Source organism: Kwoniella europaea, chromosome 3, assembly GCF_036810445.1.
Source record: "Kwoniella europaea PYCC6329 chromosome 3, complete sequence".
Taxonomy (NCBI): domain Eukaryota; kingdom Fungi; phylum Basidiomycota; class Tremellomycetes; order Tremellales; family Cryptococcaceae; genus Kwoniella; species Kwoniella europaea.
In genome coordinates this window covers 731,491-756,030 of record NC_089489.1, presented here as the reverse complement: position 1 = coordinate 756,030, position 24,540 = coordinate 731,491, and the positions used below count along the sequence as shown (strand labels likewise).

Sequence of the window (24,540 nt, the reverse complement as noted above, 5' to 3'; positions counted from 1 at the left end):
GCTAATTTGAAGGAAGATCCAGGTGAGTTATAAAACCCTCACTTATCACTTGTTGGAATGGAGTCAGATATCTCAGCCCAATACATTCACTGACACCTATATCCAACTTTAGAACAACCAACAACCAATAAACAATAACGACCATGTCATTCAGAACGTCCCTCCTCAGAGGTTCATTACCTCTCCGAGGTCGTCCTTCCGCATCCCTTATCTCCAACACTGCCAGACCATTTACTTCTGCCACCGGACAATCCGCTCGAACTTTTAGAGCGCTCCCTTCAGCCTACACCAACAATGTGATATTGGGCAGAAGAAATTTGAACACGTCTCAAATTGTCAATCTGGAAGCGTCAAAAGCATTAGGAGATGGAGGTATAGAAGAACCTCCTCATAGTGGTATAAACGTTGATAAACCAACTAGTATGGATTCGTGAGTTTGTTTTCCCTACCCTCCGCTTTTGCGTCATACTCTCTCTCTCACATAGGGATAAAGATCATTTGCTCATGTATGTTGTTTCCTTCTATCCTTTCTTTTCTCTATACAATCGATTTTCATCGCTATACATCATCATGTCGTCCCATTTTACTCTAAATCACCTGACTACACTACACTACACTACGTTTCGAACCCTCCTTTCAACCTTTGAACCCGGATCCAATCGACACTACCATTCCGATTACGACGCTACCTGCTACGCCGCACTGACCTCTTCCCCTTCAATTCAACAATGATTCTCGAAACTTCTCCCATCTCAATTACTTTTATTGGTAATTGGTTGACTGGCTAATTGACCGGTCGATCTGGGACTTTGCTGTGTACAATGACAATGCTTGGCATTGATCACCATGACCCCTTTACATGTCATCTGACCCATGGGGCTCTGTTTCATCTTTATGCTTGTTGTCGCTACTACCGCTTCTTGATGACACTGTCCGGCGGTATGGTGTGTGTGTTGATCCTCGCCAATAATCATCGCCTGAAACTAAAAAAACCCAATGATCTCATCATGACAATCATCCGAAACCAAATCATGCCAAACCATACCAAATGAAATGAATTCCACCTTTACACGTTTCAAACACTGCTGTTTGCTTCACGACGTCATCTCTTGATCCCTTCCCCTTCCCCTTCTCCTACCCACATTCCAAATTCATTCCAAACTTTTTGATTTCTGATTCTGATTCCCCTCTTCGATCGACTTCTTTTCTGCGTTAACTTATTTTGATTCCCCCACTCTTCTCCTCTTCTCTCTTCTTTTCTTCTTCACACAAACCCGAATTACTTCTACCACTAAAATAACTTTCTTCTTCGTTCACCATCAATCGAACAAAATTAACGGATCTCACCATTTCATAAAATTTCCACTCTACCTTTCTTCTCTCTGATCCGGCCGATATATTCTGTCACCCTTATTCCTTCTTAATCCGACGTGCTAACACCACGAAAAACGACTATTTATCGGCTGTGATAATTACCACTCGACCCTCTCTTTTGTCGTCTTGGCTACATCTACTCGATCTTTCGGCATCGGTTCGTTAACGTACCAAACCCGGGATTGACTTTGGTTTTGATCTGCTTGGAAAACCCTTCTTCATTTTCGCTCTACACCATCCCCGCATCTTCTCCTTGTCCTTCTTCATAAACACCGCATCCCCTTGACCTATCTCGGTCGATAACTTTGACCTTATATTGAACAACACCATTCAATCACTTCCTTTGTGACTCGACAAACAAACGCCAACTTATCACTTTCAAACACTATAAACCCCGCATCGCTCCTTTCTTCATATCGCCCCTTGACTCCTTACTGGTTCGTTGGCCCCTCATTCTCAATTACCTTTCCGACACAACTCATATCAATCGGTCCTGATCTTCTCCCCCCTTTGGTATCGGTCCTTGTCAACAACTACAACACCCGCCGCTGTTTCCGCTATACTGATCAACGCCATTGATATTCAACCTTTGTCTGACAACAAATATATAAACGACCGACAAATCCTTGGGATCTTCCCCTGTCTGGTCAACTGGCATCAACACGCTTCACTCTCCTCCTCCCTTTACCCAAACTCAATTCGAACCTGATCAACATGCACCCTAATCTTCGTACGGTTGCTACTCCTGCTCTGCCTCCGCTTATACGATTTGGTGGATCATCTCGTAATTTCGCTACCACCTCTTCCTTCACCCGACCATTCCTTCCTCGTCCTCAACATCCACAATGCACACGTTGTATCTCCACGTCCACTCCTCTTCTCCCCCGTCATACCCTCTCACCACTGAACAACGTCACCTCTTCTCTTATACATCCTTCGATACAAAATCGTGGCATTGCTATGACCGCTATGGCTCCGGGTGCGATGTTCAGTCAACCTCCTCCTGAACCCGGAGCAGATTTCAACGTAGTGATGATCGGTGCGGGTGTAAGTTTACTGTTCCCTTTGTTGACTACGAAAGCTGACGATAGACTGTTTTTCCTTTTCTTTTCAGAACATTATGTTTGGTTCAGATGAGGGTCCTTGGAAGTGAGTTCTCCATTATGTGTTGTATCCCTTTGAGATGGATGGTTGCTGATCATACACGTGTGTTTTGTAGCCATTCTTTCCGATTCGAACACAAACTCGGTCCCAGACTCAAAGTTACTGCTCTGATTGACCCATCAACAGCCCGAGCCGATAAAGTTCTCGAGGGAAAGAGACAATCCTTCGTAGAATCCGCTTACAAGGATACCAAAGTCTACAAGACTATCGAAGATTACCATGCTGATTTGAAGAAACAGAAGCTCGCTGATCCTCAGTAAGTGGATCATCTACCTTAGAATCTCAACAAGTTGAGCTGATGTGATGTGATGTGTCAACAGTGCTATCGTCGTTGGATGTCCCCCAGCCTACAGAGGTGGTACCACCAAAGGTACCGATCTCGAGATCAACTTGCTTAAACTCTTCCCCAAGACTGCCTACTTCATTGAGAAGGTTAGTCAACATACTTTTGGAGACGGTCCGAATCATTGAGCTGACGAGATATCTGTTACAGCCTGTAGGTACTGGTACCGTCGAGGCTGCCAAGGAAGTTACACAGAAACTCATCCAAAACGGGAACATTGTCTCGGTCGGATACATGCTTAGATATCTCAGATGTGTCCAGAAGATGAAACAGATCATCCACGAGAACAGCCTTACTGTCATGGCTACCAATGCTAGATACGTAAGTTGCTAACTACCCCTGACATACGTAATAAGCTGATGAGCCATGTCGCCCTGCAGTCTTGTGCGTACGAAGCTATCGCCAAACCTGCTTGGTGGAACAAGGCCATCGACATGGGACCTGTCATCGAGCAAGGTACTCACTTCTGTGATTTGTCAAGATACTTCGGTGGTGATGTTAACATCGACAGTGTTGTGTGAGTAATGCCTTTCTCACTCCCCGAACTAGATCTTTATAGCCCGATCGACATAATCAAATATCTCTTATGCTGCAAGACTAACTTCGTATTCCTCTTTCGATTAGTGCCCGATCCGTTGAATGGTACGAAGAGCCAGGACGACTTTCGAAGATCCCTATCGACGAAGGCAAGATCGACGAAGAACTCCGAATCCCCCGACTCACCTCTGCTATCTGGAAGTACGAGAACGGTGCTGTAGGATCATTCCAACATGCCGTCGCTTTGCAAGGTACCGCTTATGCGTGTGAATTGGAAGTGTGGGCCGATGGTGAGTTACTAAGTAACGGAAACAGTACGATCAGTCAACTTACGGTACCGGTATAGGTTACCACATGCGACTTGTCGATCCATACCAAAGCCCTACTCTCTACGTCCGAAGACCAGGAGGTGAGTCGAGCTTTGTGTGTAACAAAAGACTGAGATGCTGATGTGATCCGATATAGATGACCACGAAGAAAGACACTCCTTCACTGACGACGATCCATTCTTCTCTGAGGTATCCAACTTTATTGACTGTATCGAAGGTGGTTCCGACCCCCACATCCTCTCGTCCTTCGAGGATGCCACCAAGACTTATGAGTGAGTTGGATCTCCCTCTGCGCTTGTAGGAGAGTACCCGACTGATCATATTACTTCACAGACTCACATGGGCTATCCGATTAGCTGCCGAAGCCGCTAAATGGCCTCAATCCAAAGCTTAAGCTGTGATTAAAGTTTCATAAGGACTTTTCTTTTCTTTTTTCCTTTATATCGCAACATTATTACTATTATCTTAGCATTGTTCATTCCAAACCAATTTTCATATTCCAACTCAGTTTCATAGCCAGTTAAAAAAATCAGATTTCTTGAATTCAGATCGAGAAATAGGAATTATAAGTATCCTAATGGGAACTAAAAAGTAACATAGCATGGTTGAAGTATATAGATAGGATGGGATTCTAATTAGTAACGTATTTTCAGGGCATGTACGAACAGAGATGCATTCTGATTATCTTACTTGTCCACGCGAGTGATTTTCGTCGTCTGCCATTTGATCCTCTGGGAGTTCTGTAGGGGTGCAGCACTTGTAGCACATCGCAATCACCGAATTCAATCTCCTCGGGCTGACATGGTCGTTCCTGCTTGCTAAGCATTTTCATGAGGTTTGCATGCGGTGACTGTGACCCTCAAGATCAGATCTCAAAATCGAACAAAGAGAACACAAAAGCGAGCCCCTGAAACATCTAGACATTCGATTTCTAATTTCTAACGTAAAAGACACACATCATTCCCGCATGTCTGGCTGTGAAGTTCAACATGGGCTGCATCTGCCGATGGGTCCGGTCGAGTCGATGGTATCCCGCCCTTCATCGAGGGGTCCTACATAGTCCTCCTATGGTCCCCATGGTGGGCGTTTCCCTATGTTTCGGGTCTCCGGGATTCAAAGAACAAAATTGAACAAGTGTCGCTTAAAACCACAAGCGCCATTGCTATTGCTATTGCCGTGGCCATTGCCATTGCCGCAGCACATCCCTACCCTTATTCTAGGATTATTGTCGTTACTTCCTACCTCGTTTAAACAGAGAACAAAAGGTCAATGACCGGACATTGACGTTGCGATTCAGTAACCGTACTGCATCCTGTTAACACCGGAACCATTTGCAGATTTTACATCTTACCAAGCAAAAGATGCGATCGGAAAACTTAGAGTTCGATGAGATCGTCATGAACATATTTTTTGGGTTTCTGACACAGACCAAGCATAACTTGGCTCATGTCATCATTGTCGTTGTGTTTTCACATTTCTGCTCTTTGGGGATATTCATATCTATGTGGATCTAATGATGACTCTTTTTATCGATGCGGTTGTGAGTATGTACTGCCTACGATGATCCCGCTACTTGCTATTTCGTTTTGTCTTGTCTTGTTTTGCTTGTTCGTCTACTTGAGGAACGTACACCGTTAATTTCGGATTGGGCAACGTTGATGATCCGCAATTACCGCAGGAAAAATGTCAAAAAAACGATCGAAAAGGGAAAAAATGATACTAGTGGCTTGACCGTATTGCAGTAATGATCCTTACGAGAGCCAAGCGGTGTTTTCATGCGGTGAATGAAAATTATCAAACAAGTGATCCACACGCGGCATCACACTAAAAATAAACCTTCCTTCGCTTTTCATTCTGCTCTGCTCGATTCATGGAGGGGGTCACATGTTGCTTTGGAAGCCCCATAGTGAGGAGAGAATCCAATTCAGTCCCGGTTAACATTCTCACGACTACAACCGACTTTGTGCGAGACGTTCATGGACAGGTTCCGACCGATCCCTTCTTTCTTCCCTGGCCCACCCATAGGGCTCTTTCCAAAGAGAATTACGAGATTAGCCCCGCCGGACCCCAGTCGATCGTCTTTCGTCTCTGGTCGGTTATGACTCTTCCCCTCCCCTCGATTGTTTATGCGCTGCGTCTCTGGATTTGTTCCTAAGGCACCCATCGATCTTTCGTTATTTCTCGTAATACCTGAGGCCCAAAAGCAAAACAAAACAAAATCAGAGTAGAGTGCGTGTTGTCGCATGATCACACAAACAAGATTTTTTTCTGTTTTGCTAGTCAGAGGGCCCCCTGTGCCCCTAGTCTCCCCGTCCCCGAAATAAACTATATAAACACGACCAAATCTTCGTCTGAATTGAATCTTCCCCCTTTCTTTTCTTTTTCCCAACCAGCAAATTCTGCAATATCAACAACAACCACTAAGTGAGCCAATGATCCTTCGTTAGGTTCTTTTGATTAGAACAGAACATAAGCTAACGAGCTCGTGTGTTGACTTTCATAGCACTTTTCCTTTCTTACCCGACAAACCTAATAAATCAATCAACATGCCAGGCGGAGCTACCGTCTTAGCGGCAGCCACTAACCCAGATCGGGTAGAGGCTCCAGTCACCGTCAAAGCCTACCTTTTGTGTGTCTTTGCGTCATTCGGTGGTATCTTCTTTGGGTAAGTTCAATGCTCCACTTTGCGACCTCATTTGCCATCTGTCATCTGCCAAATTGCCAAATCGCCAAGCTCACTTACATACTACGCAGTTACGACTCCGGTTACATGAACGGTGTATTGGGAATGAACTACTTCATCAACCTTTACACTGGTCTTCCCATTCCTGGAGCGGATGCCACCCAGGCTCAGACAGACGCCTTCACCCTTCCTTCATGGCAAAAATCACTCATCACTTCCATCCTTTCTGCTGGTACCTTCTTTGGTGCTATCATCGCTGGTGATTTGGCCGATTACTTCGGACGAAGAATCACCATCGTCTCTGGATGTGGTATTTTCATCGTCGGTTGTGTCCTCCAAACCGCCTCTCGCGGTCTAGGTCTTTTGGTAGCTGGTCGAATCGTCTCTGGTTTCGGTGTCGGTTTCATCTCTGCCATCATCATCTTATACATGTCTGAGATCGCCCCTAGAAAAGTCAGAGGTGCCATCGTGTCAGGATACCAATTCTGCATCACCATTGGTCTCTTATTGGCCTCTTGTGTATGTTACGCCACACAGAACCGAACCGATACTGGATCATACAGAATCCCTATCGCCATTCAATTCGCTTGGGCTCTCATTCTCGGTGGTGGTCTTTTGTTGTTACCAGAATCACCAAGATGGTACGTCAAACACGGAAAGATCGACCAAGCTACCAGAGCTCTATCGAGAGTCAGAGGTCAACCTCAAGATTCCACTTATATCCAAGAAGAAATTGCTGAAATCATCGCCAACCACGAATACGAAACTGAACTTATCCCTTCTCAATCTTACCTCGGATCTTGGGCAGCGTGTTTCAGCGGATCAATCTCCAACCCTCAATCAAACTTACGACGAACTCTCCTTGGTATCTCTCTACAAATGATGCAACAATGGACTGGTGTAAACTTCATCTTCTACTTCGGTACTACCTTCTTCCAAGATCTAGGTACTATCTCCAACCCATTCTTGATCTCGCTCATCACCACTTTGGTCAACGTCTGTTCTACCCCTCTATCATTCTGGACCATCGAAAGATACGGTCGAAGACCTCTTTTGATCTACGGTGCCTTGGGAATGTTCATCTGTGAATTTATCGTCGGTATTATGGGAGTCGCCAAACCCGGTGACAGCTCAATCGTCAAAGCTCAAATCTCATTCATCTGTATCTATATCTTCTTCTTCGCTTCCACTTGGGGTCCTGGTGCTTGGGTATGTATCGGTGAGATCTTCCCTATCCCAATTCGATCAAGAGGTGTCGGTCTCTCAACTGCCTCCAACTGGTTCTGGAACTGTATCATCGCCGTCATCACCCCTTACATGGTCGGTACCGATCAAGGTAACCTCGGTTCAAGGGTTTTCTTCGTCTGGGGTTCAACTTGTGTGATCTGTTTCATCTACGCTTATTTCTTGGTATGGGGTGAGTCATTTTTCCCGAATTCTTCGTTTTTTTTTGTTCTTTCACTCCAGAGAATACCATAGGCTAATCAAGCATTGCGCAATCATCGCAGAGACCAAATCCCTTACTTTGGAGCAGGTAGACAGAATGATGGAAGAATGCGGTTCTCCTCGAAAATCTGCAGGTTGGAAACCCCATTCTACCTTCGCTGCTGAGATGGGTCTCACTCAAGAAGGCAAGTTACCCGTTACCACCCACGAGAAGATTGGTGCCGATCACAACGACGTTGCCAACTCCGCTCCTGTCCCCGCTACTGCTGTCTAAGCTGGCTCGCTTGAGTCGAGCATGGTGACAGCTGGGGAGAAGAGTGAAGAGAACGGGGAGAAGAGGTAGAAGGGATTTGGATTCTAGTTCGATCTTTTCGGATTTTCCATATCTTTTTTGCTTTTGAAACTTGATTTTATTCATTAATACATACCATTCATTCTAATTACAAGGTGTATCGAGGTATTTAAGTTCTATATTCGTGTCAAATCAGCATGTATCTTATCCATGTTGAACAAAGATTGTCGGTGGAGGTGACAGAGGTGAAGTGCCACATGCGTCGCTGTATTTAGGGTCGCGCACGTGGGTGCCATCGCCAATGACAGATTCATCGAACACGATGATTCGAATAACCTTTCTCTTCCTTCTCTTTTCATGTATAACAGCATATTTTATACATATCAGTGATACAGCTCTATACAGTCGTTTGTGAAAGGAGACGTCCCGGTGGCACGAATCAACAAAAGGAACGATCAGATTTGCAGTACGGTTTCAAAGTGTCGTCAATAATCGATACCTTCTGTAAGTTCCTTCGCTTCATCGGTTAGATTACAGGTGTCTTATGCTCGTCGACAGAGCAGGTGGAACAAGAAGTCTCCATTATCTGTTTACAACTCTCGTAGAGCGTGTTGTGTGCCGTTCATAAACCATACGTGAAGTCTAACCATGTTCTGCTCTGAACACTTAGTCACCCCTCTCCTCATCGGAAAATCCCTCAAAGTGTCGTTCTTCAACCCGTTTAGGAGAGCTCGTGTCGAGCGGGATGAGGGGAAGATTGTCATCCAAGTGAAATGGGGTAGAGAGAGGTAAGTATGACCTGTAAATCCTGTTGACACCGATCTCTCTTCCCTCCCTTCTTGTTCTCTCCTTCTTCATCGCCCTCATTCTCCCTCTTTTCTCGCCGGTATCCCCTTTAGACCCTGTCCCCGCTTCATTCCATTCGCGCCCTGTATACTTTGGAAGACATACATCTAACATCGTTTTCATACTCCCACACTCCAGATTCAATATTCCTATCCCTTCACCATCCATCACCCCGCTCTCCACCCTCCTAGCCACTCTGTCCTCACAAACTTCCTTACCGCTCGATCAACTCAAATTGATATACAAGGGAGCCGTCCTGAAAGATCCGTCACTTACGATCTCCTCATACGGTATCGAAGATGGATCGACCTTGGTCCTCGTAGGAAAGGGAGGTCCAGTACCTAATGCTCCTCCTTCCTCTTCTTCGGCAGCTAAACCTAACGGCGTAGGAGTGAAGAAGAATAAACAACCTGAAACGGATCAAGAATCAGTATTGGTCTCATGGATTTCGAACTTGGTGGAATCAGTTTTAAATCCCTTGATACCAAGTATAGCCACTTTCATCTCCCAGACGGATCCCAATGCTACGAACAAACCTAAACATATACCATCTTTCGAAACTCTACAGAAAGAACATGCTAGATTATCTGAATTACTTCTTAAAGGTTTACTAGATTTAGATGGGGTACAGATCCCCCAGAGTGATTGGACGAATGCGAGGAACGAGAGGAAATTAGGAGTTAAGAAGATACAGGAACAGTTGAATAGGGTGGATGCTGCATGGGGAGAGAGGAAGAGATTAGTAGGCTAGAGGTGTATTGGTAGAAGGATGTAGTTCGATATAACACTTAGATTGATCGGAAAAAGATATCCTCCATACAATGATAGAAGAAGAGGCGCATGAGATCCACACTCTGCACCTATACGAACGCACTGAAACTGCGGATACAATCATTACCATTGTATTCACAAGGAAAATGAAAAATTGTTGGAAAGTCACCCACTACATTCATGTCTCTCATTTGACTCATGGTTGTCCATCAAAGATTGTTATCTTTCCCTCTTCCCAACAGGTCTATGAGATGACACCGATGAATACTAAGTGACATGACTGTCACCCTCAAGTTGCAAGCTACTAAGCAGGAGCAACTGCACATCACACAGCAGTACGCAGAACCTTTATATGCATGCTTTTGTGGGTATCTAATTATGAATGAATGATTGAAGACAAAAAAATATATCTTTCGTTGTTACTACTTTGCCCATTCTGACGGGGAAGTACGAATGACAAGAGTTTAATACCTGATTTCCGTCAATAGAAAGTAGGTCAGATAATGTAATTGAAAATTGGATGATAGATGTAAGATAGATAAATGATTATGACCTTTTCCAAGTCAGACATCAGCTTATCCCTTAATGTACCTAAAGTCAACTGGAACTTACATTTTGTAAACCATCTTTCCTTTTACTGCCTCTGCACCTTCCACCTCGTATTCAATTTCAATATCTAAATCTCTATTGTTCCTCGAGTTGGGTGCGCATGACAATTGACCTTTGATCACGTCGTTTTCCTAAAGAACAATCAAACGGGTCAATGAATACCTACATCCGATCCAGCTGAAGTCTAACTCACAGAAACGGTCAATGTTTCAGGTGTGTAGAATACAGTCTGTTTCCAGTGAGTGTACTGTAGCGCATTATCAGCGTTTGATAACTATCTCAAACGACGTGTCAACTTACCTTGGCTTGAGGTCCGGTAGAAAAGTTTATGGGTTTGTGGCAGCATGAGAAGGAGATATCGAACCATCCTAGGAAAGCGTGAACGTCTGGTCGGGAACAAAACATATACTATCATAAGCTACTGTCCGTTCGTGATTGGCAAGAAAGTGTAGATGAATGACCTACAATCATTTCTAGTAGCTTTAAGTTGGAAAGGAACTTTGAAAGCCAAATCTTCCTTTGTGACCGTCTTGATATCGATATGCCTGATGGCACATGGGTGAGAAACAACCGATTTGAGCTCGACGCAATCTACTAATGGCTCTTTAAGGGCGATTTCTTTAATACATGAGTAGTCGAAACCATAGACATCGTCCCAGACTGAGTCCAAAAAGATCATCAGCCAAACAAAGTGAAAAATGGTGGTAAACAGAAACCCAAAACTCACAGTTGATCTTCTCCTCCTTGTAATCTTGATCTTCAATAGCAGCGAGGAAGATGGTCGCTTTGTCGGGGAACAGTAATCCATCTGGAGCTAAGTACTTGTCTCGAGCCAAAAGGACGGTATCAAGCATTGACTCGTAGAGAAGGAAGTAACCCATCCACTATAAAAGTACCGAAGATGAATCAGCCAAACATCTGAGGTCAAGATAGCTGAGAAGAATGTGGTGAACATACCTCTGAGATAATTATGTCGACTTGTTTGACGGGTAATTCTACATCTTCTAATTTACCTTTCAATAAGACGATTTCTAGACACCACGAAATCAGCATAAATCTCGATAGTGGTCTTGAGTGGATTTGGATTATGGAGCAACGTACGATCCTGAGTGAATCCATTGGCTCTGACGATCTTCTCAGCCTGATCGAGGATGTTTGACATATCAATACCAATGACCAACTTGGCTCCTGCCTTAGACGCGAACATCGATAAGATACCTGTACCGCAACCGACCTATAACAACATAATCCCAGCATACAAGAAGAATTCATTTAGCTCGTGTTCGATTTTGATGATATTGGGTTAATGAGTAGCTAGTGATAGACTCACATCAAGTACGGTTTTACCTTTGAATAGATGAGGGTTCTGCATTATGGCATTTCGGTAGGATAGAGTTCGGACTTGATCTTTCAACATTTCCTCGTGGATACCTATTGTGATCGTCATCACACCCCATCAGCCTTCTGTACCTTTGATGGCTCTTCGTGCAGTTTGAGAGAGACAATGATTGGGAGAAAGGTGGATATCTCTTGGGTACTGATGGAGGGATATCAGATTTAACATACCGAAATGAGCGTAACTGGAAATCGTTCATCAAATGGTGCATTCTAGTTAGCTTTATCTGCTCGAGAAGGTTGTTTTCCCGCAGTCTTCAACTTACCTATCAGCGTAGCTATACAGCGATCACGATGTATCAGTAAAACCTTTCAATGTAGGTGAGTGATGTTGAAGCCACTCACTAATCCCTCGAAGTCATCTCTCCAACAGGTGGTAAACCTTGAGTAGCGGTCTCTTGAGCTGCGGGCGACATGTTTGTGTGCTCTGCGTTGGTCTTTTTGGGCGGGTGAGAATAGAAGTAGGAGGGGAGTGGGATTATTGGGGATGTACCTTCTGAGGTGGTACCTTTAACAATGGTTTATGGAAAGAAGGAGGATGTCTTGATGCGAAAGATGGTTTCGAGATGAACGGTTGGAAACTTTTGACAGAAGCTCAAGCTGAAAATACTGGGTAGACGCATTTTTGCGAACTCGACCACGTTCAGGCACCACGATACATCCATTTTATGGGTTACGTTACATACATCTGAAATGGTCGATGTGGCATTATTCTCTCCTGGTCTTCAACTGGAATCGCATGTTCTGTGCAGGTATACAGGTATATTCAATGCGTTTCCAGTATATTATTATAGACACATATATTTATTATCGGAGATGTCTCCATGAAATAAGAAGGTCACAGAAAAGCTATGCCATCTCCTTATATCTTCCTAGCCTTCTTCTTAGGTTTACTCTTGATCACCACCCTATCTTCTTCACCCATATCCGACTCTTCTGAATCTGAATATTCCTCATTATCGCTCAGATCCTTCCCTTGATCTTGAACTTCGTTCATCTCTTCCCATACTTGCTCATCATCTACCTCCTCCTCATCTCCCTCACCAGCTTCCTTATCGGCTTTTGGAGGTACGATAGTCCTCTCGCCGTATCCTCTCCATATACCTTCTCCTACACCTACTCCACCGACCATTTTCAATATCTCGCCCTTCTTCCCTTCTCCTCCGAAGTTACCTTTCTGTTCGTCCGATGGAGGTATAGTGGAAGTATGTAATCTGAATGTAGCATCCGATGAGATACTTCCTAATCCTACCCTCCTACTTCCCGTATTTCCTGCTTCCAATTCCGTCGCAGAGAGCGGGATGGGTAAGAGGTGATGTGGTGTACAGGTCATTTGAGAGTAGGTGTATAGGGGTTTGCCGGTACGTAAGTCCAGAGAAGATAAAAGGTTGGATTGATCAGAGAAGAATAGCTCGCTAAACGCACAGCCAACCAAACCAAACAATCAGTCAACATTTAGTCTTTTGTTTGAAAGCGATACGATCAACCGAAACAAGGGCAGAAAAGATTGTTCACTCACTGTTCTACACCTGATGCTACACATCCGATCCCACCTTCCCTAGCTACTTTCCAATCTGACAGAGGTTTTCGCTGCCTCGTATCGTATCTCCGTATGGTTCCCGCTTTCGTACCGCTCACTAATAAATACGGCGAATCGTTTAGGTAGGTGAGTGAGAGGTGGTTGATTGGTTGTCTGAGAGATAGGTTATTTTGAGGGACCTGAATACAATGATGCAAGAGATGTGTGAGCTCATAATCAATAGCTGAGGATGTTATGGCGACACGGCAATCCACATGTGCTGAGGGATCTAATCAGATCTAACAGATATATGAAAGAATGACTAACTCACATTCTTAGCTTGCCATATCTGCCCTACTTCATAAACATTCTTCTTCCTCTTTCCACTATCCCAGTTCTTCGATGGAACATCCTCGTCCATCCCCGATGATCCAAATGTACGTTCTATATCCCATATCGATACGTCCACCTCTTTACCTGCTGTGACAAACGTGTTCGGTGAAGCAGAAGTGGATGTAAGACATTGTATAGGGGATGGCACTGATCCCGTACGGGAGGTTGAGGCGGATGGTGTGTCGTCGGAAGATGAGGATGCGGGGTGGTATGTCAGTAGACCGGAGGTGAGAGCTGAGATTACTCCGCTATGGTATGCAAAGGAGATTAGCAGTGTACGAACGAAAAGCAAGACATCCTTCATACTTGGACACGTCGTGATTTTGAAATTCTACAATGGAGCAGTAACTCACCCCTGTACACCCACCAGTCCGGCCCAGATATCTTTCTTCCTCGCCTTTACACTTTCCTGCGCTTTCACAACAGGCGGAGAAGCTTCCTCCTGAGCCAGAGGAGATAAGTCCAAAGTGGATATCTGAAATCTATCATCGGCAGTGACCACTTGATCCTCTCCGGTCCTGACCATCCGTATCGATCGACCTAGAGGCTGATATTCGCCATATTTGATTGGAAGATGTTGGACTACAGGTTCCGGTGCGGAGGGGACTAAGCCCAATGAAGGGGATGGGAAGGACAGGTCAATTAGGGTGTTGGGGTGAAGAGAGGGAACGAGGAAATTCAAGGTTTGGACCATCGTAATTGATCGCTCTCTATGGGTCTGACGGGCTGAGGTGATGACGGTCGTGGTATGTGGGATCGATTCAGTATGACAAGTATCTAGCGACGACTGAGCAAAATGATCAACAAACCTCTTTCGAAAAGATTTTTGATATTTGGCTGAAAATTCAAAATTCCTGGTTGCAATTGTGGAGACTCCACATTGCCACGTGGGGGTTCACAGTGCACGGTTCACTCGATATGATGACGAACGGTAACTACAGTGTGATCAACCGTTGTTTATGATATTCAAAGGTTTACTTTGTGATTATGTTCCTATCAACATCGTAAGATAGCTAGTGCAAGTGAATCAAGATGGCTCGTATAGACGGTATAATCATCCTAGATCCAAACGGGTAAGCTCACAAACACAGTCATCCTCGCTTTCGTAGCTAATTTGCAATCTCTTTAGAAAACCCCTCATCTCATCACATTTCCCCCTTCACCCACCTTCATACCCTTCTCTGCATATCGACACGTTCAACTCGGCGCGCAAAAAGGCTATTGCGGATGATGAAGAGCTCGACCCGGTGATATGGGTCAATACGTTATCTAGAGGAGGGGGAAGTATGTCGGGTGCTGGACTATGTCATGTGGAGAGAGAGGGATTGTATTTCTTAGTTCCAGTTGGACAGGAAGGCAAGTATGCTCCGAAGCCTATACCTAACAATTTGTATAATAAGACATCATGCTGATATTGATCACTGGTCACTTAGTAAATCCGTTATTCGCATTTTCATTTTTGGATGCTTTCCTTGATACGCTGAAAGACTATTTGGGGGAGATGACGGAGATCAACATTAAAGATAATTTCGATATAATATACATGGTAAGTACAGTGTCCTCGTTCTAATGTGAATACGACTTGTATCATATTGATGATGAGCTGACTTTGTTGTCTAGTTGATTGAGGAGATGCTGGATGAAGGACACCCAATGACAATGGAAACCAACATGTTAAAAGAGATTGTCCTTCCTCCAACGTTGATGAGGAAGTTGTTGAATGTCGCAGGAGTATCTGGGTGAGCTACCTTTCAAACGTACTCTATGTCAGGCTCAGCTCATGGCCTTTCACTTCGTAGATTGCAAGCCCCTGCTACGCAGCCGTTCACTGCACCTATCCCATGGAGAAGACCGGGTGTAAGGCATTCGTCGAATGAAATATACTTTGATATTGAGGAATCCATAGATGCTTTAATAGATAAGTAAGTCATCATCAACTATTCTATTCTTCCCTAGCGATGGCGACAATATCGTATGAATCGTCACTGACATTGTGATACAGACGAGGAAACATCTTATCGTCATCTGTATGGGGTCGAATAAATTGTAATTCCAGATTATCCGGTAATCCAGATTTGTTATTGAATTTTTCCAATCCAAAGGTATTGGATGAATGCGCTTTTCATCCTTGTATACGGTATGTCATCTTATTTCTGCCTACAAATGCCTGTCTCTCCCAATCAGCAGTAATTGCCTACGACGTGCATCCCTTCATCATACCTTGAACAAGAATGGACCGAATGGTTTGAGGCTCATACCTTGTATCTATACGCCGAATAGGTACAACAAATGGGAAAAGAACCGTATATTATCGTTTATACCCCCAGATGGTAAATTCCGTTTATTGGAATATCAAGCTGTCCCTACAACAACGGGAACCGTAAAGAATCAATTACCTTTGGGAGTAAAAGCCAATATGGTCATCGAACCTAATGGAGGTATGTCCGGTTGTATCTCGACTTGCGATTTGCTATTTGTGATTTGAGCTGAGTTCATTGGATTGCTGGTCCTAGGCCGTTTCTCTATAACGCTCTCATCGCGATTGAACAGTCGTCCATTAGAAGATATCGTCATTTCAATCTACCTAGGTAAAGGAGCTACGTCGGTCTGTGCGACTGCTCAAGGGGAAAGGAAACCGCTAGGTAGTAGGAGTGAAGAAGGTGCGGCGGAGGGTTTTGTGGCCGGTGGGAATTGGGAATTCGATCCTCATACTCAGGTGGGTGTGGCTTCTCTACATAGAGTCAGAAGTGAATGGAGTTGTCTGGCCTTCCAAATCGCTGATCAGGGCGAACGCCTATCGGTAGATATTGAAATGGAAATTGTCCTCGTTAGTATCTACGGAGCGATCACCGACGTTGACTGGATCATTCGTTTCTTCGTGAGTATATCAATAAAAGATACTGCATAAGGTACATGGTCGATGTGGACTGAATTTGGACCTTCTTAGCGAGTCGCAACCCACACCATCTCCTTCCTTCGAAATATCATTTAATATCCAACATCATTCATTCTCAAATCTCAGAGTTGATCAGCTGAAAGTTCAGGGTGATGTCATGTATAAACCTTTTAAAGGTGTCAGACAACTGGCTAGGAGTGGAAAAGTCGAGGTTAGATGGTAGTTTGACAAGAATGTTGTACTGTATGACACTTCGCAAAAGATTTCACAAGTGATGATAAACTCTGTTCGAGTTGCAGTATGCTGTGCAGCGTGGTAACTGTACTGATTGACTTGCTCGGTTGATATGCTGTTATCGTTACATCTTAGAGGTACATTTGATGAAACGTGTTATAGAAATTGGATGGGTCAAAGGGATACCTTTCATTGACGTTAGACTGTACCTCTACGAGTAGTTTCTAAAGCAACAACAGAGATAAGGACAAGGCAGGGTCATCAGGTGGATGCCCATACTATATGTATATAATCACGCAAGTACAAGCATAGCATCCTTCGTAGGGTTTTCTCCAATGCATGCAGAATGTCACAATGTCACTTACTATGTATACACGTCGTATACACAATAAATTGGTCACCCGACTGAACCCCCGGTGCGCCAACCAACCATGACCCAAACCGATAATCCGGATCAGGGAAAACTCAATTCGAAATCTAGTTTGAGGATATGAGGTGTCACCCCACATCCATCACGTATGGGAAAGAAAGATCAGAACAAATTGGCTTGAACATGAATTGCATCTCTGTTCCATGTCTTATCGTCCATCGTAATCTCAACATCTCCTTTCCATCCAACATACACACACACACACACACACGACTACTAGGGTGGGTCTGTGCACAGCATAGTTTATCAAGTGACTCTACTCTGTCCTAGTTTGATCGAAATCAAATCGTAATCGTAATCAGGATTAAGCGAAGGTTAATTACTATATAGCATTAGTAAGTAAGTAGTACGCATCCTACCGTACTATACAAAGTCACTTAGAATTTAATTCGGATCAGAAGATCTCATCTTGGCTTGCATCAATCCATACATACATTACATCCATTTATCTAGACCTATACTCCACTTCAGCCACAACTCCAAGCCAGAATCAAGTTACCTCCCATCCTATCAACGTCCACTACCCACTATAACGATACTCGATATCAACGAGCACAACTGTATTCCTTTGGTACTACAACAACCACCTGGTCATAGAATAAAGGAATACGGTTCTCATACTCTTCTTCGCGATATAAGACTTACTTAAGACGACGTGAGTGATAATCATTTATATATTCTTACTTCTCTCTCGTCTTTTATCATTACACCACCAACCAATCACTTGCTTGATCCGAATTGGCATATCTTTTCTTTTCATTCTCGTCAGCTTCACTTTGATTGCTTTCTTCCCTTCCTCTCTTCTCGGAGGTGTATCTTTCTGCTCGATTCTCATTCCATGGTTATCTGGCTCTCTTTCCTTCCATGACTTATTGTACTCATCATGGTCCGTCTATCTCTGTGAGAACTGTCCCATTCCCTATTCTTCTTATATCTTGGGATCCTGAATGACTTTCTTCTCGTGGTTTCACAATTAACACTTCTAACTCTTCCACATCTCTTTTCATCCATTTCATTCTGTCTATTACCCCTGTTGCTGTTGTCTTTTATGTCGTTCACTATTTCATGCCCACCTGTTCCCCACATCTCCACCTTCCATTCCTCGTGTCCTTTCACATTCGGCCTGTTCACCGAGAAAAAGAAGTATGAAGAATGTCGATCCTTCTCCTGTACGAAGCTACACAGTACACAATCAAACCCTCGCTTTCCCCTTACCCCATAATATTCCTTGATCCCTCCTAGTCGGCTTTATCCCTTCATCCCCTCCCTTCCCTCGTACCTCTTTTACTCTTCCTAAAATGGGTCTGGAGGAGTGATAGAGCCAAAGGCGTTTCATATACCGCCGGTAATATCGCCGAAGTCTCTCTCCACACGATAATATTAATTATGTTTATCCCTTTGATTCCTTTGGTCGGTATGATGGTCTGATATCGACGGACGACACACGATACACTCGTATGTCGATACCACACTCGCAGAACACGACTTTTTTCTTCGCTTGGGAGATAGTATTTGGGGTTTGATCAACGTGATGTTCTTAGTCACAAACACGCCTTTGTTCTAGTGCATCTCTCAACACAGCTCAGCTCATCCTGTCCTGTGTTTGAACCGAATCGGTATGACATAAATAAAGGGCTTTTACATCCACAACAACAGTATGATATTGATACTGTTCGTCGATTTGGTGTCTCCCTTTATTTCGTCTTCAACTCTTTTTGCCACTTATCATTCCCTTTGTCCTTACCTCTCAACCTTATCAGACCCTTATAATCACTCCTGTTGAGATCAGAGACCAGAGGAACAACTTTGACCATTATCAACCTTAACTCATTCATCTGATCATCCCAACCCTATCTACCGAACCATTTGCCGCCTTGGCTTTTTTTATTTTTTCTTTAATCAGCCACTGTTCTAGTTGTACGCTTTGTGCTCCTTCCCTTGATTCGCTATTCACCATTCTGTATTCCAATCCGCTTGGGCTCTTCCTCATTAGCCGCATCAGCACCCAAACGCACAGAGCTTTGATCGATTCCCATCATCCTTATACTTAATAAACCCTTATTTATTATCATTGTTGTTGTTGTTATCATCATAAACAAACACCCTTTTACCTGTCTCATCCGCAAAGAACAACCATCACTGACAATCAATCAATCAATTTCCATCTCAACCCCTTTTCCCGTCATCCCCTCCGCTCGACATGTCAACAACAAATAATACACCTATAACCTCTGCTACACCCGTCACTCGCAACTCACCTCGTTCCGTCAACTTGCCCACTCTGGTCGTCCATTCACCCGTACATCGCGAACATAAACGACGGAATTCCGAACCTGCTTCACCTATCACACCGACAACACCCTATCACACCGACAACACCACAACATTCTACATACTTCACTGGATTCCCATCGTATACACCCGATCCCTGGAATCTTCGTCTCGCCTCGCGTAAATCTCCTTTACCTCGCTCATCACCACTTTTCCCTCAAACACATTCTCATTCCCGTCTGGCATCTCCTCTCTCTCGCACTTCATCTACGACAGCAGTCTCATCCCCCCATCTTCCATTACCTCTGACATCAGACGACGAAGAGGATTCGGAAACTCTGATTGAAGAAGAGATAGAATACGATACTAGATTTATTGGCAATTCCTTATATATACGAAATACCAATTCAAACCCAGCCAACATGAGCGATTCAGCAGCTACCATGAAGAGAAAGGTGGTCATCATGGGCTCACCGAGTGTTGGTGCGTTAGCTTGCAGTTTCACGAAAGCATGGACGATAAGCTAATGAAAGTGGTCATCTTAGGTAAAACCTCACTGACTCAGCAATACGTCGCACCACCAACATACAACGCATCTTATTACCCTACCATCGAGGATACTTCACATAAGACCGTGACTTACAATGGTGTGCAATATGAATGTGAGATTATCGATTCGGCAGGATTGGTAAGTCACTGTCTGCTCGACCATTCAGTCCGTCTATAAACATCTAACACTGAGACTGTTTGTCCTATGTAGGAAGAATACTCTTTATTCCCTGGTAAATACGGAATCGGCGTTCATGGATATATTCTCGTCTATTCAATTACGTCGAGGCAATCTTTCGAGATGATCCCGATTGTACATGATAAGATCCTCGACTATGCTGGTTTGGAGAAAGTCCCTTGTGTGGTCGTAGGTCAGAAATTGGATTTGCAGTCTGAAAGGCGAGTTTGTGTCTTCTAAGGGAAAAACACTAGATCCACAGTATAGAAAGCGAAAAAGTGAAGGAATGAGGCATAGTATTGATACTAATCTTGATTTGGGCCCCATTTACAGAGCCGTAACTACAGCTGAAGGTGAAGCCCTCGCTAAAAAGTTGAATGCTGGATTCATAGAATCAAGTGCGAAAGATAATAAGAACGTTTGTGAGTTATAGGGTTTTACTTTGATGCCCTGTCTGTTTGCTACCATATTTTGTCACTTTGAATGGAAGCTTACTCTCCCACTCCCGTATTCAGCCAAAGCATTCGACGTATTACTCGCTGAGATGCAAAAGGAATACAATCCCGCGCCGGAGAAGAAGAAATCGAGTTGGTGGAGCTGGGGAGCTAAATAGGGAATTGAGATTATCAGCAGACGCTCCAGGCTGACAAAATCGTGAAAATCATAACTTCATGGATCGATCGATCTGAGTCTGGAGCCGAATCTCATATATCATCAGAAATCAATCAATCAAATTGATAATCGTCATTGCAGATTTGATATTTACTACCTCTTTTTTATTTATTATAATCTTCTCTTATTCTCTATTTCTCTTCTCTGATTCTGACTTATGTTTTTTCCTTCTTCTTTTTCAACTAATTATAATCTTTTTCTTTTTGGCTCTGATCTAATTTTCTAATTCTGCTAATCTACATCAATCTTGTTTGTGCCACCACCACCACCTTTTCATTCTTTAATCGATGGACAATTCAAAACATCGTATATATTTTATTTCATCTTATTTTATTTTATTTTTACATTTCTCGTAAAGGTATAATAGCTTTTTGCCCATGTTTATGAACTTGGCGTTCATGTGTTATTTCATTTCATTTCTTCCGTATTGGGTGTTGGACAGAGGAGAGGGAGGGGGAGGGGGAGTCATATATGTACATGAATATGATTATCTTTCATTGCGATACTGTATGTGTATGAGAGTATCATTCCAAGATCGATGATTGAACAAAACATGAGAGGGGAAAGAGAGAGATTGCAATGAGGCAAAGAGATGTATAGGTTGTTGACCTTGGGCATGAATAATAATCATGAATAATAACTCGACTCATTTATATCCCCAATTCAATTCGTTTGATGGCTCGCTTTGGGTTCTTGTTCATCGAAGTGGAGACGTTAAGATGAAGAGACGAATATATATATATATATATATATATGTCTTTACTGACAAGAAAAAGGAAAGAAAAGGGTTTTGTTTTTGTTCATTCTGATTTGTATGAAATACGAGTCACATGCATCAAAAGTGCACTGAGAAAACAGTTGGTGATATGATAAAGATACAACAAGAAGTACTAGTAATGAATCACCTTGTATGAACAAAAATGTTTATGGTGAATATATTAAATTTCCGACCGACTGCCTAAAGATTCACTCTCTCCCGATCATCCAAAAGAATTGATTCTATTTATTCTGGTCCGATCCAATTGAAGATTTATCATTATCAAATGACAGGGATTTTGTCGATATAATGATATTTTCATTCACTCCCACTCTTATACACCAGTCGCAGAGGTGGTACTTTCGTTCAACAAAGCACATACGACACTAATCACCGCCACCAAACCCGCCAATCCAAAGACAATCTTATCTTTCTTTGTCCATCCGAACAAACTTGATCCAGCAGCTAAGGGTATGAGTATACAATTGATTACTGATAGACCACCTCCCATTATACTCATTATAGTTTCGAAGGAAGGTAATACCAATGCACCCAATATGAAGAAGATAATCAACAAGATTGATATACCAGGTCGGAAGACGTATTTTTTTAAAAGTTCACGTCGATCATGTTGTTTTTCCAATTTGGATTTCGTATGAATGATCTCGGGAAACACCAGGAGGGTAGAGGTGGATGAGGCGACTGTTCGTGTTAATGGTTCATCGTTATCTGGATAGTGATTGTAATTGGGTGAAGGTGTAGAAGAAGATGCAAGCGTAGGGGTGTGTTTGGTAGGTAGGTAGATGGTTGGTTGGAGATGAAACCATGTGTAGACTACGTCACATAGCTAGTGAACAAGTATGAGATCAATCAGCTTGGTTCTTCCAAATTGTTCACGGTGAAGTAGAGACCAAAAGAGTAACGAGACGATGGTCATAGGTCAATTGGGGCTAGCGACACTCACAGGTCTTAATCCCAATGGCAACTTGGTCAAGGGGTTTAACGCTACCATCCATACTGCGATCTTCGCCAAGGTGGGCGAGAAAGCAGGAGTTTTCGCCAAATCTCTACTTATCTGTGGGAAATCACATGGAGGAATCAGTAATCGAACGATATCGTAAATTGGAATAAAAAGACCAATTAAGTGAGAGCAAAAGGTAAAGATGTTGAAAGCTTGACTTGAACTCACCTCATCAGAGACATCCCTTCCAAACATCAAATAACCAAATACAGCCACAATGACATAAACGACCATACAAATTCCATAAGCAACTTCAACGACCGTATCAGCCTGTTGGGGATCTTTCATATCTCTAATCAAATTCGGTATTAGGAAATGACCACCGAATCCGCTTATCAACAGTCCAAAGGAAATACCCAATTTGATCCATCCGTGAGTTGGGAATAGATCTGTAGGACAGGGATGAGAGATTGATCCGGGTGATTCCTTCGTGGTGAGACCTGTGAAAATCAGGATACAGACTAGGGTCCAGGTCGATAGGACTCCGAGGAATGAGGTGTAGGATAGGTATCGGAGTGGAACGAAGTTTAGGGGAATGATACTGTTCGTAAAAGCACAAGAATCAACAGATGGTATATAAGTGATGAATATACGTGGTAGTATAAAGTGGTAGAGACGTACACAGCTAGTCCGACAAGTTTCCACTGATTACTTGAAAATACAGGTAAGACAGCTTCCATCGTATCTGAGAAAAGGACGATGAGGGCGATTCTACATCAAAGGTATGTTAGCATTATTTTTATTTACCCTCATACAATGGCTGTCGTCTTCATCTTCATCTTCACCCTGATAGATGACCGTTGACTCGAAAGATCAGCCACTCACAACCATATACAACAATCCCCAACGAACAACCCCGTTATCCACTTCTCAGCTCTTTCACCCAACCCGTACCTGGCCACGTCAGCGAAGTTTCGCATCCGACGATCTTTCTCTATTATCCTAATCAATATCTTGAGTCTGATTCAAAAAATCACATTGAATTATCAGTCACACGAAGTTTTTTTTTCTTTTGTAATTGTGAAAAGTGATTGTGACTTACGTCCATAAAGTGACTGCGCATATTATACACAAAAATATAGGCCCCAACACCCAACCTGCATAGGCAATAGCAACTGGACAAGCTAACAGACCCGTCCCTATTAGATCTCCCAGGACGTTCAGAAGCTGATCACGACTTGGGAAGTCAGTGCAATCCTATTTCTGTGCAGTGTCACTTGCGTGAATCAGTGGGCACTCACGGTTTGAGAGAAAGATGCTTTCCCCGGTATATACACTTCCACCTCTTCTCCTTCCTCCTGAGACTCTTGGGCTTCTTGATCTTGGTCCTGTGGCTGTGACTGTGAATGCGAGATGATGGGAGATAATGGTTCAACGGATTTACGTTTCCCCAACAGGTGACTACGCTCATTAGGCATCTCTCGTTCGGAATCGTATAGCGTCGGGGTGGAAGCTGATAATGAGGGAGTCGAACTGCCTGACATGGTGTTCTGTTGCCCACACAATGTCGAGGGATTTGATCGTCTCTGTTGTTTGCTTTGTACTGGGTGGGATCTTCTCAAGATAACGGTTCTTGCTATATGACAGGATGTACTATTGATTGCTCTTCGTTATTTTCGTGATCTGTTTGCGTCCGACAGTTGCTTTGAGCTGGTCACCACACACACAGGTCAATTTATTTCACTTTTAATGGAGAGAGGTGACAGGCAGGTCGGTGGGGATAATGTGTTATGGTCTACGGTATATGAGGTGAGTGATGTACAGTTTTAGTATAACCAAAATGGGATGAGTGATTATGAGCAATGCAATGAATGAGATGATTAATTTTTTT

At 43.4% G+C, this 24,540-nt stretch overlaps 10 protein-coding genes across 10 annotated transcripts; 7 read left to right on the top strand and 3 right to left on the bottom strand.

Annotated features, from left to right (window-relative positions):
* Window positions 1-143: 143 nt before the first annotated feature.
* V865_008153 (uncharacterized protein) lies at window positions 144-434 on the top strand (the record flags this gene model as incomplete). The annotated part of the gene is made up of 1 exon (XM_066231890.1): window positions 144-434. One exon carries the CDS (start codon window positions 144-146, stop codon window positions 432-434), a length of 291 nt encoding a protein of 96 aa, XP_066087987.1.
* Window positions 435-2,088: 1,654 nt separating this feature from the next.
* Window positions 2,089-4,141, top strand: V865_008152 (uncharacterized protein; the record flags this gene model as incomplete). The annotated part of the gene is made up of 10 exons (XM_066231889.1): window positions 2,089-2,421; window positions 2,489-2,523; window positions 2,594-2,794; window positions 2,859-2,970; window positions 3,032-3,202; window positions 3,262-3,398; window positions 3,506-3,708; window positions 3,765-3,827; window positions 3,884-4,019; window positions 4,081-4,141. The coding sequence occupies 10 exons, from the start codon at window positions 2,089-2,091 to the stop codon at window positions 4,139-4,141; spliced, it is 1,452 nt and encodes a 483-aa protein (XP_066087986.1).
* Window positions 4,142-6,293: 2,152 nt separating this feature from the next.
* On the top strand, window positions 6,294-8,150 carry V865_008151 (uncharacterized protein; the record flags this gene model as incomplete). The annotated part of the gene is made up of 3 exons (XM_066231888.1): window positions 6,294-6,412; window positions 6,502-7,847; window positions 7,939-8,150. 3 exons carry the CDS (start codon window positions 6,294-6,296, stop codon window positions 8,148-8,150), a joined length of 1,677 nt encoding a protein of 558 aa, XP_066087985.1.
* Window positions 8,151-8,816: 666 nt separating this feature from the next.
* Window positions 8,817-9,765, top strand: V865_008150 (uncharacterized protein; the record flags this gene model as incomplete). The annotated part of the gene is made up of 2 exons (XM_066231887.1): window positions 8,817-8,956; window positions 9,153-9,765. 2 exons carry the CDS (start codon window positions 8,817-8,819, stop codon window positions 9,763-9,765), a joined length of 753 nt encoding a protein of 250 aa, XP_066087984.1.
* Window positions 9,766-10,393: 628 nt separating this feature from the next.
* On the bottom strand, window positions 10,394-12,205 carry V865_008149 (uncharacterized protein; the record flags this gene model as incomplete). Its single annotated transcript, XM_066231886.1, has 11 exons — window positions 10,394-10,525; window positions 10,588-10,641; window positions 10,695-10,780; window positions 10,860-11,054; window positions 11,122-11,278; window positions 11,352-11,425; window positions 11,496-11,628; window positions 11,725-11,825; window positions 11,961-11,974; window positions 12,056-12,067; window positions 12,135-12,205. The coding sequence occupies 11 exons, from the start codon at window positions 12,203-12,205 to the stop codon at window positions 10,394-10,396; spliced, it is 1,029 nt and encodes a 342-aa protein (XP_066087983.1).
* A 446-nt stretch (window positions 12,206-12,651) lies between these two features.
* On the bottom strand, window positions 12,652-14,395 carry V865_008148 (uncharacterized protein; the record flags this gene model as incomplete). The annotated part of the gene is made up of 4 exons (XM_066231885.1): window positions 12,652-13,204; window positions 13,309-13,508; window positions 13,640-13,949; window positions 14,055-14,395. The coding sequence occupies 4 exons, from the start codon at window positions 14,393-14,395 to the stop codon at window positions 12,652-12,654; spliced, it is 1,404 nt and encodes a 467-aa protein (XP_066087982.1).
* Window positions 14,396-14,733: 338 nt separating this feature from the next.
* Window positions 14,734-16,820, top strand: V865_008147 (uncharacterized protein; the record flags this gene model as incomplete). Its single annotated transcript, XM_066231884.1, has 10 exons — window positions 14,734-14,774; window positions 14,831-15,057; window positions 15,135-15,247; window positions 15,322-15,440; window positions 15,501-15,623; window positions 15,704-15,838; window positions 15,982-16,139; window positions 16,215-16,417; window positions 16,506-16,579; window positions 16,649-16,820. The coding sequence occupies 10 exons, from the start codon at window positions 14,734-14,736 to the stop codon at window positions 16,818-16,820; spliced, it is 1,365 nt and encodes a 454-aa protein (XP_066087981.1).
* Window positions 16,821-19,461: 2,641 nt separating this feature from the next.
* V865_008146 (uncharacterized protein) lies at window positions 19,462-19,716 on the top strand (the record flags this gene model as incomplete). Its single annotated transcript, XM_066231883.1, has 1 exon — window positions 19,462-19,716. The coding sequence occupies one exon, from the start codon at window positions 19,462-19,464 to the stop codon at window positions 19,714-19,716; it is 255 nt and encodes an 84-aa protein (XP_066087980.1).
* Window positions 19,717-19,954: 238 nt separating this feature from the next.
* V865_008145 (uncharacterized protein) lies at window positions 19,955-20,872 on the top strand (the record flags this gene model as incomplete). The annotated part of the gene is made up of 5 exons (XM_066231882.1): window positions 19,955-20,015; window positions 20,078-20,220; window positions 20,293-20,480; window positions 20,593-20,681; window positions 20,775-20,872. The coding sequence occupies 5 exons, from the start codon at window positions 19,955-19,957 to the stop codon at window positions 20,870-20,872; spliced, it is 579 nt and encodes a 192-aa protein (XP_066087979.1).
* A 1,150-nt stretch (window positions 20,873-22,022) lies between these two features.
* On the bottom strand, window positions 22,023-24,193 carry V865_008144 (uncharacterized protein; the record flags this gene model as incomplete). The annotated part of the gene is made up of 7 exons (XM_066231881.1): window positions 22,023-22,535; window positions 22,653-22,763; window positions 22,878-23,250; window positions 23,331-23,420; window positions 23,535-23,669; window positions 23,752-23,876; window positions 23,951-24,193. The coding sequence occupies 7 exons, from the start codon at window positions 24,191-24,193 to the stop codon at window positions 22,023-22,025; spliced, it is 1,590 nt and encodes a 529-aa protein (XP_066087978.1).
* Between the last annotated feature and the right edge of the window lie 347 nt (window positions 24,194-24,540).